General features: G+C 34.1%; 1 protein-coding gene across 5 annotated transcripts in view; it reads left to right on the top strand.

Annotated features, from left to right (window-relative positions):
* Positions 1-14,443, top strand: part of ERBB4 (erb-b2 receptor tyrosine kinase 4) — a 1,184,587-nt gene that overhangs the window by 864,026 nt on the left and 306,118 nt on the right. For all 5 annotated transcript variants that reach the window (XM_004601330.2, XM_055119903.1, XM_004601331.3 and 2 more), the window contains exon 12: positions 735-934. In XM_004601330.2, the coding sequence (XP_004601387.2) occupies positions 735-934 (200 nt within the window). The remainder of the gene's footprint in view (positions 1-734; positions 935-14,443) is intronic.

Below are 14,443 nucleotides of genomic sequence, written 5' to 3'. Positions count from 1 at the left end.
AGTATTTCATTTCCTGATAGATCTTTTCCATTATTATACTATATATATTTGGGTTTTGAGGTAAAAATTAATCTAAATATCTATAGATAATCTCTATGAAAGTTTTCAATTGAAATCATATCTAAATTTATTATATAGAATTGGATTAATGTTTTATGTTGAATAGATGAATGATTCCATAAAAAGTTAGTTACTTCGTCTTAGTACAGGACTTCATTATCAGGGAATTTTAGATTCAGGGGTTGGCCAGAGTGATAGAACAACAGGTAGAGCACTTGCCTTGCACAGGGCTGCCCTAGGTTTGTTCTGTAGCATCAAATATGGTCCTGAAGCCCCACCAGGAATGATTTATGAGCAGACCTGGGAGTGAACCTTGAGCACTGCCGGGTGTTGCCCCAAAACAAACATCAACAACAAAAATGACCTAAGGCTTAGTAGAAAAGGCAGTGTGTAGCCCTGTCAGTGGAAATATATAGACAGAGTTAATGGTGCAAAATTAATATTCATACTTAGAAAATGAACATTTTTCTTTAGGGACCAGAAGCTTACTTTTTTAAGTAACTAAATATATCAAGTAAAGAAACGATGTTTAAGTGAAATGCACTGATTGAATCAGTCTCATTTTAGCATTTAACTTGGTAGACTAAGATGTGAAATCTTTACCTTACAGTAAAATGCATTTCTTAGACAGAAAATATTTATTATTGTTCCTTTTCTTACTTCCTTCTCTTTAGTGGCCTCTCTTTACTTATTCTCAAGCAACAAGGTATCACTTCTCTACAGTTCCAATCTCTGAAGGAAATCAGTGCAGGAAACATCTATATCACTGACAATAGCAACTTGTGTTATTACCATACTATAAATTGGACAACTCTTTTCAGCACCATCAACCAAAGAATAGTGATCCGGGACAATAGAAAAGCTGAAAACTGTTGTAAGTATATTACTCAATATTTTTATCCAGAAACTGCTATTCCTACCAGTGTTGATATAAAAATTTGATATCAAGTGGGATAGAATCACTACCCTCTTCTCAATCCTTAAAAAGAGGGTAGTTATTGTTTCTGACATGATATGAGTAATCAGAATGTGTAGCTTTTTTGGTAACACATGGGATGTTTGTGAACCTTGACTATCTTAATGGAAATTTTAGTGGGATCATCTTAGTGTGTTTAATAAATATCTCAGAAAATTATTTAAATCCAAACAATTTCTAGAAATCCATTCTGCTAAAGTTTCTGTATTTTTGGTTTCTATGTATTTCATACATACAATACTAGTATATTTGTCAGTTGGGACTAGTGAAAAATGAAATTATATTCTTAAATATGAAAAATGCTAATTATGAAGCTTGCATTTCAATTTTATTCAATAATAGATTTCTCTAGGCGTGTCAATATCTCTTTTAAAATTTACTTTTCTTTTTATTCATCATGTTTTGTTTTGCTTTTGCAATTCAAAGAAAATTTAGTATATAACTCTGCTACTTTCGCCATATTCTTTAAGATTTGCAAGACCGATATTTAATTCTTCCCCATTTTTCATGTAGTATTATTCTTCAAGATCTGAGTGTCACTACATTGCAATAAACAGGAATCTGACTTATAATGAATACAACATAAAATACTCAGAATTCTAAAGCTATTTAATTATAAATTTGTGTCCTCTTTGTGGTCACTATAAGTCAGTGCTTTTAAAAATAATATGTCTAAGAAATATTTGTTCTCAGAATATCTTCTACTTTTTCAATCTCAACATGGGAGCGGTCACAAAGGCAAATAAATAAGAATATTATTTTGTAAATGAAGGGTGGAGAATACTTAAAAACTATAGTTTAGTGAGGCAAATATGATTTGTTAACTTATTAATGTATGTTCATAGAATATAGTTATAATTGTAAGAAATTTACATTTTAGAGGCTTTGGATTTTAATAAATATTTTCCAGAGAAATTAGTTCAATTATAACATGAAGCTTAATATTTGAACCAATGTAAATTCTTATATACTATCTTGGTGAACATAGGAGTAAAAATTATAAAGTCGTATTGCATATCAAAATATGCATTTCCCAATTAATGAAACTTATGCCTTCATTTTTCTTGGATTATTGCTTTATTTTTTCTGCCTCCTAACACAATTATTGATTTTATTTTCCTCCAATAAGTAATCTCCTTACCCTTTAGTACTATGAGTGTTTGTATGCCCACAGTAAATTATAAAAGGAAGTAAAGAATATTTTCAAAACTCACTGATAAACATTCTACTATTTCGGGCTTGTACTCACTTTTAATTTGTACTTTTTTGCACAACAAAATAGAAGAAAACAACAGCAACAAAAAAGTGTCGCTATATTTAAACAACTATGATTTAACTGAAGAAAATATTCTAAAAAAATATGAAGAAGAACAATGGATACATCTTTGACAATGCAATTCATTTACCTGTCCAAAAAGTATTTATTCATACTGTTTGCAAACAAAGTTTTTTAATTGGAGGAAAATACAGACAGAATGTAGCCATTTATCAAAATTTTAAATGACAAACTAATAACAAAACTTAACAGTGTATTCCTCAACTCAGTGTTATACCTCTTGAACTGAATTTAGGCATTTTTTTCAGATAATGAATATGGTTTTCTAATTGTGTGAAATTAGAGTTGACTTTGCAGTTTGGTGAAGCAGAAAAGTAGTTAGAAAAAATGGCATTGTGATGCTGTCATGTGAAATTAGGCACATCATCTTTATTTTTAAGATTAAAGAAAAAGAATTTAGCATGAAATTTATTTTTTCAAAATTTTTATTTTAATCTCATGATATATTGGATCCTGCGTTTTCAGTAATGTAATTACCTTGTAAACTTAACCTCTTCTGGGGATGCTGATGTTTACATTAAATCCACAGTTGTTGTCCACATATGAGTTAAGTTGCTTAAATGACTTTTCATTTAAATTCTTTCTTCCCTTGAGGAGCAGAGAGGTGACCTGAGTATTTCCCAGGGTGGAAATACCTAAGTAGTACAATATCTTTGCACTCTGGCATTTAATCATGAACTAGATGGTGGTGTATTTCAGGAAGTGGCTGATATTTTGGCAAATCTTTTATGTGTCTTCTTATGTAAATGGCTTGCTCATGAGCATTTCCTTTCCTTTTAAGGTCTGTTTCTTCATTCATTTGGAAAAATCTCTTCACAGACAGGTTGTGTGTATGGGGGGCTTAAACTCCAACTTCCTTTTATTATTATTTTTTTTTTGCCTTTTGGGTCACGCCCAGTGATGCTCAGGGGTTACTCCTGGCTTTGCACTCAGGAATTACTCCTGGCAGTGCTTGGGGGACCATACGGGATGCTGGGGATTGAACCCGGGTCAGCCACATGCAAGGCAAACACTCTACCCGCTGTGCTATCTCTCCGGCCCCTCCAACTTCCTTTTTAAAAATAAATTTATTTATATATTTTATTAAAGCAATGCAATTTACAGTTATTCGGAGTTGAGGTTTAGAAATACAGTATTGTATCATTGATCTCACCAGTGCCAAATACGTTCCACCAATGTTCCCAGGTACCCTCCCAAACATCCCCTTCTCTACCGCTCCCTGATCCCCCCCAAAATCCAGCCTGCCCTCTTGACGATCACTTTCCTGAGCCCTAGAGTATAGAAAGGAGAATGAAAGTGTGGAGGGGAGGGACAGAAGAGACAGATGAGAAACAATGGGAACAGGTCAGGAAATTACGGTATAAAGGTAGTGTTAGAAATGATAGAACCAAATACCCAAACCACAGATTCAACAGCACTGAAATCCAGAGACACAAACTTTAACAACTTAACTGATGTGAGCAAATTGTTAAAAAATAAAACAATAAAAACAATGTTTTTTTAATATTTTTTTTTCTAATAGCATTTCCAATTGCAACAAAAGAGGGTATTTTACTCTATAGGAAATGTTGACTTGCTTTAAGACAATGATACAATTGGTATTATTGCTACCATCTTTCAGAATAAGTATATATTATACATGATTTCATTATAAGGTATCTTTTAACATAAAACACCTTTGAGATCATATTAAGAGAAACTTCCCTTCAGGCCCAAGTTTTTTATTTTCCTTTAAATTGTGTATTACTAGTCCAGTCATAAACTTTTGTGAATTTTCAAACTAATGCTAGATGTGACATTAGAGGTGTCATCCTTCAAACCTCACAGTCAGTCTTAACTGGGGAAATGGTAAACTTTGCTTTTCAATAAACTTGAGATAAGTACTAATCATAAAGTACATAATTTGGATTATAGTTAAGTCACTATTCCATATGGTGGGAAGATAAAAAATTAGTTGTATTTTTAAGGTTTTCTTTTTTAGTTTACTAAAGTACATACTATATTGTTATTTGTGATAAATAAAATTTAAAACCTTAAATGAGATTTTGTCCTTGTATTTAAATCAGCACAATGTCTCATCGCTGTTAATGTTAAAAATGTTCTTTGTGTTCTTATCAAAAGGATAATAAGCAGTTTCTGCTGCTGGTTAGTTTCAGAATGATACCGCTTTTGTTATGTTATTTAGATATTCAGAAAGAATGAAGGGTCTCTTAGCAATAAAGGCGAGTGTCACTTCAGGCATCTTTTTTTTTTTATTACAAATGACAGCATTTTAACCTGACCCATCTCCTGTTAAGTGGTTAAAAAGCTTTTAAGCAAAAACTTTTAATTATTTTTAGAACATCAGAAAAAGATCAGATGTGCCAATATCGTAATTGTAATCTAGCAGTATTCATTTTTGTATTATTTTGAAAGGCTCTGGTTATTTGTCACACCAGCAATAAGTCAAAAAATCCACAGAAATGCAAAAGACCACCAGAGACTATTAATAATTATATATTCAACAAATTGAACCACTTAAATGAACAAACTCCCAGAACCAAGAAACCTACCAAGACTAAATCATGGATGAAGACAGAAAATATCAACATGAAATAACTAGTAGAGAATGCATAAAAAATCTAGGAACAATTATCACTATCACTATCACTATCATCCCGTTGATCATCAATTTGCTCAAGCAGGCCCAGTAATGTCTCCATTCATTCTAGCCCTGAGATTTTAGCAGCCTCTCTTTACTCCTCTTTCCCAACGGTGCCACATTAGAGGCTCTTTCAGGGTCAGAAGAATGAGACCCATCATTGTTACTGTATTTGGCATATGAATACCCCATGGTGAGCATGCCAGGCTCTCCCATGCGGGCAGGAAGTTCTCTGTAACTTGCCAGGTTCTCCAAGACGGAGAACTTGGCTATAAGATGTCTTCACTGGGACCCCTCAGAGAGGGTGGGTTGAGTCTCCCTCCCCACCCCAAGCAGAGCCCCAGCAGCCAAAGACCTCTGGAACTCAGCCACAGCCATGCTCAAGGCCAATCTCCACATGCTTGGACGAGCCTCACACCAGGTGTGTGGGACCTGGGGCTGAGATCTCCAAGCCTGCTCAGATCAAGACTGGACCTCTTCCACCCAGATCCCCCATTTCCAGTAGCTAGACAATCATAGCTACAAACAACCCCTGGCACCGTGTAATCCCATGAAAGGCCAAGATCCAGACACTATAAAAACAATCTTCCAGAAGACACACAACAGCCATAAAAGATGTTCCAATAATGCATGCCCCTGAACCAGATTCTGACACCCCGGAAATTTTCTTGCCGAACAGCGTCCACTGTTCTCAGGGTGTCTCAGGAGTAGTGGGGACGTCTCCCACATAACGGACCAGCGACCCTCCGGCACGTCCACCTAAGTCCTCTGCCTGTCTCCAGATCGGGCCCTTCTGATAATCCCCCCCCCCCCCACTAGCGTCCTGCAAGGCCGGTTTTCTACACAAGAAAGAGCAGGCGCAGTCTGGTTTTCCAAAACTGGCAAAACTCCGGTTTTCCAAAACCAGCAAAACGTGGCCAATTCAGTCCAGTTTTCTGAAACTGGAAAAACTCCGGTTTTCTGAAACTAACAAAACTTGGTCCAGTTTTGCAAAACTGGCAAAACTTGGATAAAGTTCCTATATCATATGTGGAGGGATCTCAAATGCTAAGGTTCCCATACAACGCAACAGATATGCCTCTCATCCCATGCTATATTATATATATATTTTTCTTTTTCTGCAGGAGATATTTTTCTTTTCTTTTTTTTCTCTTTTTAATTGTATCACGGTGAGATACAGTTACAAAGCTTTCATTGTGAGGCCCAAAAACAGGCTCCTCAGAAGCCAGGACAAGCTATAGCTAACAATGAAATCTCACCTAGGCCTCAGTTTCTGTTTCCTCAAAGCAGGACTTGCAGTTTCTAGTAAACTCCCAGTTGAGTAATTTTCCAAGATAAGGAATTGGGCATTGGGGTTTGGCTGGTCATGAAGAATCACTGTACCCTCCTTAGAAACTATTGCTAGCCATTGCCTAATTGCTGACCACCATTGTAACAAGGCCAATGATAAAAATAGATCAAAATAAGTTGCTTCTTAACTCTGAACCCTATAGAAACTGCTTGTTATTTGGAGTCAGGGTCCTTGTCAAGACTCTACTGTGTTGGATGAGACTTGGACTTGTCTAAGGCTAGCCCATGCTAGTGCTGACTTGGGCTAGTAATAAAGTTCCTTTGCTTTTGCATTATCATGTGAGAACCTGGTCTCTCCACAACTAGGGATCTGAAACTTAGGACCAATTATATAAAGAAAAAATGAATACCATTACTCAGACTTTCTCCCAACAAACTTAAGAGGAGAAAATACCTTCAGACTCACTTTACAAAGCCAGAGGTATCCTGATACAAAAGTAAATAAAACTACCATGAAATAAAAATAAAAGTCAATATTTCTTAAAAGTATAAAGTATAAAGTATGAGCAAATCTAGAGATAGTTTAAATTCAAAACTATCATTCAGTGTATGCAAATCAAATAGTATTACACATCACATTAATAAAGTTAAAGACAAAGTTTGCTTGTTAATTATTATTTAGTTTTGTTTTTTGGACCACACCTAGCTGTGCTCAGGATTTACTACTACCTGCTGCTCCATCCCTAAAGACAAAATTTAAATGATCTTCTTATTAGACACTTTAAGAGCATTTGACAAAAATTAAAGTCTATGTTCATAGACTTTACAAATTATTATGGTTAAAATATCCATAAAATATCCAGTTCTTGAGAAAACAACACATACATTAAAACATAAGTAGAATAACTAAAATAATTGTAAGACAAAAGAAATCTGCATTAATCATACTTCCTGATTTCAAAATATATCACAAAGTTGTAATAATTGATTGTCACTTGTCATCCCATTGATCTTCGATTTGCTCGAGTGCCAGTAATGTCTCCATTTGTCTCTGTCACATGTTAGTGTAGCCCAATGATATCTGCTTGCTCCAGGAACAGGAAGAGCCTCAAATCGTTCATTCAGGGTTTTGACGAAGAAATCTGACTCTCTAGTTGGTGGGCGGCCACCAGGTCTTCTGACATCCCGTGGAATCCAGTCGGTAACAGCTCTAGTCCAGCGGTCGTCTCTGAATCCCATTACATGACCGGCCTATCTGATTTTTGACGCCTTGGCAAATGAGTCAGCATCCCTGATTCTTGACTGTCGACGGAGGTCAGAACTCCGGATTCCTTTTCTCACTTGAGTGAAACGTGATACTCCTAGCATAGCTCTTTCAATTCCTCTTTGGGATATTCAAATCAAGTTCTCATCCTGTTTGCATAGGGCCCAGGTCTCTCAGGCATATGTTAATGCAGGAAGTATGGTGGAGTCGAAAAGATGTGCCCGGAGCTGGAAGTTCTTCATCTTTTTACCAATTCTTCGATGCTTTTGAAGGTGTTCCACGCTGCTCTCTTCTTCCTGTGCAGTTCTGACGCCAAGTCATTCCTCATGTTGAGTTCTCAACCCAGGAACACATAGCTGCTGCATTCGTAGATGATCATTCCATTGAGAGCACATGGAACATCAGGGACTAGTTTATTTTTCATGAACATCGTTTTGCTGAGATTCAGCTGCAGTCCAGCCTTTCCACACTCACGGTTGAAGTCGGCCAGCATTTGTGCCGCTTGGCTAATATTTGGCGTTATGAGAACGAAGTCATCATCGAAGCAGAGTTGGTTTAGTTGCCGACCCTCTCTCGTCACTCCCATTCCTTCCCATTCCACATTCCAGTCGTTGTATGACGTTCTCGAGGGTGGCACTGAAGAGTTTTGGTGAAATGGTATCACCCTGTCGAACACTCTCTTTACGTCAATGATCACTTCCTTGTAGAATGGTGAGATTCTGGTGGTGAAACCGTAATACAACTCACAGAGAATCCTGATGTACTGAGATGGAATGCCCTGTTTGGCTAGGGCTTCGATGATCACTTCAGTCTCAACAGAATGTAAGGCCTTCTTTAAGTCGATGAACATTAGACAGAGCGGCATCTTGAACTCTCGCGAAACTTCAATGAGTTTGGTCACTGTGTGGATATGGTTGATTGTGCTGAATCTTTTTCGGAACCCGGCTTGCTCACATGGTTGTCCTTCGTCTAGTGTTCTGCCTATTCTATTCAGGATGACTCAAGTGAACAACTTGTAGACAACAGATAACAGGCAGATTAGATGATAGTTGCCAATGCTGTGGATGTATTGTAGTACTTGATTATAATACATAAAATTAGACAAGTATGCCAGTGATTACAAGTAAAGAAATGAGAACTAAAACTGGTTGAAAAAGAAGATATTATATTCAATAAGTAATATTAGATGGAAAATTATGATCTTTTCATTTTGTGATATTATTGAGATAAATATAAATTAAAGTCAGTGAAAGATTGATCTTTACATAAAATAGAACGAAATGTAAAACTTGCTTTATACAACTGCACAAAAGTAACTTAAAATTGATTAAGAATTTATGTTTAAGACAAAATTACTCTATGAATATGACAATAAAAAATAGTTTCTAATAAAAATAGAATGTCACTTTATATATGTCTTTTTTTTTTTTTTTTTTTTTTTTTTTTTGCTTTTTGGGTCACACCCAGCGATGCTCAGGGGTTACTCCTGGCTTTGCACTCAGGAATTACTCCTGGCGGTGCTTGGGGGACCATATGGGATGCCGGGGATCGAACCCGGGTCGGCCGCGTGCAAGGCAAACGCCTTACCCGCTGTGCTATCGCTCCGGCCCCCACTTTATATATGTCTTGAAAATATTTTATGGATCAACAATAAGAGTAGAAACAATACAAAAATTAAAAAAATGATGAACAAATTAAAACAATACAAAAAAGAAATAATCAATAGCGTGAAAATGCAACAATAGGATTGAAAATATGTTTATAAATCATGTATCGGACAAATTTGAAAAAAATAATTTTCCATCCAATACTTCCTACAAATTCACTGAAAGTGAAATAATAAAATCTAACATATGGCTGTCTCTGAATTTTTTAAAATGAAGTGTTATTCACAGTAGTCAAAATTTAGGAACAAAGTATGTGTCTTTTAACTAATAAATCAATTAAAATGATGTAAGATATGCACATACTAGCACATATACATTTTTCAGATATTGTACTTAAATATATGAATGAAATATTTTCAATAATAAAAATATGGAAATCTTGTCATTTTCGACAACATGGATGGATCTTCAGTGCATTATGCTAAGAGAATAATTAAACTAAGAGAATAAAATTAAGAAACTGATGCATGATTTCATATGTGTGTATATATATATATAATGTCACATGTATAGTGTCCTATTTGCATTGAGCTTATAGAAATGGGGAATAAAACAGTTTTGTTCATGGGATTTTGAGTGACTAATTGGGGATGTAATTTAAAACTAAAATATTTTGGTATAAAGGGGTTAAGAGCCCCTCAAAGTTTATAAATTTAGGTAAAAGTGCTTAATTTTCTTTTATGTGGCCTGTAAATAACTGTATTTTAACATCATTTATATTATCTGGCTATATTTAGAGAACCTGCAACTATATCTTTCTTCTGTCAAAAGTTCTATCATGTTTTCATTTACAAAACATTTGGAGTGGTATAGTAAAATAAGATTTTTTTCTTGCTTATATGCTTCTAAGTTTCCCAAAACTCTTTTTAGAGAGCTAAAAAGTTATTTCAATGGCCAATAGGTCCTGCACTATCTGACCCTTGAATGTCTTACTGACTCAATAGGTACTGCTTACCCACGCAATGTCCAATTCCATCCAGCCTCTTTCCAAAAGCATTATTTTTATTTCTTGCTCAGGCTCTCTTGATAGAGTTGTAATTCTCAATTTTCTCTAGGACTCTTTTCTTAATAACATATATTATTAATTTACATCATAGTTTGTTTGCCCATCTATGGTGAACCTAATGCCAGTGCTTCTCACCTATTATTTGAACCATTCCTGTATTCTCTCAATGCTCAACATAGATATTCATAATTATCCTAATAACTGCATCAAATAATGGCATATTCTCTATATTTTTTATCTAAAGGTTATCTTTCAATTAGACTGCATGCTGTAAAAGAATATGTATATTTTGTTTTAGTGTTTGGTTATATCCCCATATTTTAGCGGTGTTCAACCTGAAGTATGAAATTTCTTAACAAATATCTATTTTAAAAGTATTTAATGATTGAGGTACTGATTTATAATACTGTGAATGATGTTTTCATACCTACATCATTCCAATGCCATAGTCATCATCAAAGTAGTCCTCTCCCACCTGAAAAAGTCCCTGTGGCCCCTCCCTAGGAACCCATTTTCTCTCATCCCCCAAAAATTCAGTACCAACTCCAATGTTCCAATTCTGTTGCCATTGGCTCTTTTCAACAACTGCCTTTAGACACATAGAAAAAGTTTGTGTATTCTTTTATTTCTCCTAGAAACATTTTTAATGACTTCATTAAATAAGTAAACCTCTATTAAATAATCTGCTAACTTAATGTCTAATATTATCACTGTTCTGAAAAGTTGATATTATTACTCACTTTTCAGATGGATATGTGTAAGTGATTGCCCATGGATACAAAGCTAGGTGTAAAGTAAAATATAAGAAACTGTATTGGTCTTATTGAAAAAAACTGGACTATATCAGCTGAATAATATTTTCAGCAAAAAAAATGAGATTAATAGTTTTCTCTGAATATATCCTAAGAAAAACCTATCTATGCCCTTTACATATGATAAGTAATGCAAACTGCATGGATGTTTTGTACAATAAGAAAAGGATTTTTCTCTGCCTTTGTGCCTGTAGACAGATACTCCATTTCAATATTTTGAACTAATCCATTTACTAGCAAAAATGCTTCACGGTTGCAAGATCCATTATTTAAGCTTGCTTCTATTTTAATGAAAGCAGGTTCAATATTCTCTGTAAAGGTCGACATACTAAGCACATTATTATCTCCAAATTTTTAACAGACAGGTACAATTCAGATGAGATAAAGAAAAATCTATTTTACAGCTTCTAGAGAAACACAGGAGAAGTTAAAGGTTGCCTAATAACTACATTGTTAAAGTTTCTTTAGAGAGGTTTATCATGACCTTTTGAACTGGAAGCCATTGAATGGGCCTTCTACTCTTTCCCATGTGACTATCATTCTGGGAGGTCAGAGGGTCCTTAAATTCTTGGTGCAGATCGAAAACTTTTTGCTTAAGAATTTCAAAGAAGTAGCCTCTTTGGCCTTTTGTTCCATGCTATGTTGAGACACTGCTCTTCTTTCACTCTGGAGAAAATGTTCGACAGAGCTTCAATACCATCCTAGGAGTTCGTAAGGAATGAAGAAGAGTAATTACTATTTTTTTTAATCATTATTATTTTCCTCCCAGACAACCACTTTTCATTATCACTGGAATAGTGTGATGGTGCATTTGAATACATACTTAGAAAGACAGTAGGCAATAATAAAAAAGGTAGGCCCTTGAATGAAGCTAACATTCTCTTCTCCAACAAATAAAGTGTATAACATAAATTTCTAATGTACAGATATTCACATATTGTAGAATTCTTTAAAGCTCAGGAGAGGTAACAATTAGAGACAAGTGCAAAAGCACACCTGAATTTAAAATAAAAAGTAAAAAAGAGCAATGCTAGTTGGCAAAATAAATATAATAAACATTCATGAAGGGCTGAAGCAATAGTACAGTGGAGAGGCTGTGTGCCTTGCAGAGTCAATCCCTAGCACCCAATATGGTTCCCCTGAGGCCACCCAGAGTAAGCCCTGAAAACTCCTAGGCATCACCTCCCCAAAACAAAACAAAACAGAACAAAACAAAGCCAAAAAAGTTAACAGAGTATCATACGTTAGGCTGTCTAGAATTCCTCAGGTAAGAAATTTGAGGACTTTGGGCAGAAGTCGATATCAGAAAATATGAGGTATTTGTAAATTTTCTACAATAGACAAGTAAAAAGTAAAAAAATTCCTGAAAGTGAACGAATATTTTTAATATATTGTGATCAGAGTTTATTTCACATTATAACTTTTGAGATTTTCATGATCTTTATAGAACTTGTTCTGATAAGCATATTTATTCCATAAAAATATAAAAAATTTACATGTATGATTCAGAAGATAAAACCAATGTATAAATGGTTGAACCTTAATGATATTAATATTATAACTATAAATTAATATTATTAATTTTTCTGCTTTTATCCTCTATATTAAGATATAATTAATGCATTTATATTTAATCATGTTGATTGAACTTCATATCTTACATATTTATAAATTAATGGAAACTTACATATTAATCTATGCATTTAGGGAAAAATAAGAGAACTATATTAAATTTATATTTTACTAATATTTTATTACACAATGAGATATTGCTATTTAACTGCATTATAAGTGAAAGAGAACATAGTAATCTTGCTATTTGTTAAAATTCCATATGACAGATAAACTGGTTACATTTTTCTGAGTAGAACATCAAACTATTCAACTTCTGAAGAAAGTTTCCATATAATAAAAATAAAATGTAGCTATAACATATGATATTTTTAATCTTTAAAAATGTCTTATCAAAATAGCAAAATCTATAAACTTTATGAGTTAGCCTATATAATAATTTAAACAAACATCCAATTATTTCTATACAAGAATATACTGTTTTGTTTTTTTTCATTTAGCGTATCTTTAGACATTATGTTGATCTCCTATTTTTATACATTTTATATAATATATAGTTATATTTAATAACTATAAAATTAGTAAATTAAATATGAATAGAAGGAAAACTGATTTTAAACTAATTTTATAGATGTTTCAAAATTGAGGGTATTTTTCATAAAATTGGTATCCACAGGCAAGTAGTAAGTAATCCAACTTTAGATATTAAGAAGTAAATATAGGAAGTTTTTTTTCTAGTTCATATGGGTTAATAGAAAGCAGATTTATCCATCCTCATAAAATAACCTAAAGACAAAAGCTTTGAAATGACAGTTTTCAAGAGAGTGGTTATCAGAAAAGAATCAAAGCTGTTCCTGGGGTTAAGCAAAGAAATGAAGTTGCCTTATGATTCTCTTGGTTATCTATTTGAGAGAATTTTAGGGCACCAAATAGCCAGGAGTGAATCCTGTGAGAGTCCAACCCTCAAAATACTGAGTTGTCAAAACAGAGGTGAGAATTCAGGAGACTAATGCAATTCACATAACCTTGCTGGGAAGAAAAGGCAACACAGATAGAAAAACATACTTCAAGAAAGATGAAAGGCAGGCTTTCATGCAGGAAGAATAAAAACATCAACCTATAGATAAGTTCAAGAGCTCCAACTATGTAACTTCAAGGGTATATAGGCCTTTTTATTTACTTCTACTCAAAAAGAGCGCTACTGTTTTGAATAAAACATACGAATTATTATAGGGTGAATAATTTCATTCAGAGATGATCAGATTACAAAGAAAAAAGTAGAGAAAGTGAGCTGGAAAGATAGAACAGTTAAGGTGACTGCTAACTCTAGTTTGATCCCATATAACACATATTCGATCCTAAGCCCTGCCAGGAATGACCCCTGAGCACAGAGCCACAAATAAGCTCTCAGCACTGCTATTTGTGGCTCATCACCGAAATAAAAAGTAAAATAAAAGAGACCTAACACCACATTTACAAGACACAAACTTTCAATACAAATGTGAATTTACTTTTAGCCTGACTGTGGAATTCGGACTTCTGTTGTGCACAGAATGAATGGTATCAGACCTATGAACTTAGGCTGTACCTATACCACAGATTTTCCTGCATCTCTAGCTTTCAGATTTCAGTTACTGCTAATTTTCAGCCTCCAATCTCAATTCTTGTCTGAACTAATTCCATATGACAACTTCAAAATACATAAATGTATATGTAAATAAAGTAAATTAAATCCAATATGCATAAATTATGTATTTTATATATTTAAATTTTATTATGATTTGTGTATTTTGTGAAGTTATATGAATTTTAAATAGTA

Source organism: Sorex araneus, chromosome X (assembly GCF_027595985.1).
Source record: "Sorex araneus isolate mSorAra2 chromosome X, mSorAra2.pri, whole genome shotgun sequence".
NCBI classification, from domain to species: Eukaryota; Metazoa; Chordata; class Mammalia; order Eulipotyphla; family Soricidae; genus Sorex; species Sorex araneus.
This window is presented reverse-complemented; position numbering and strand designations above follow the sequence as displayed.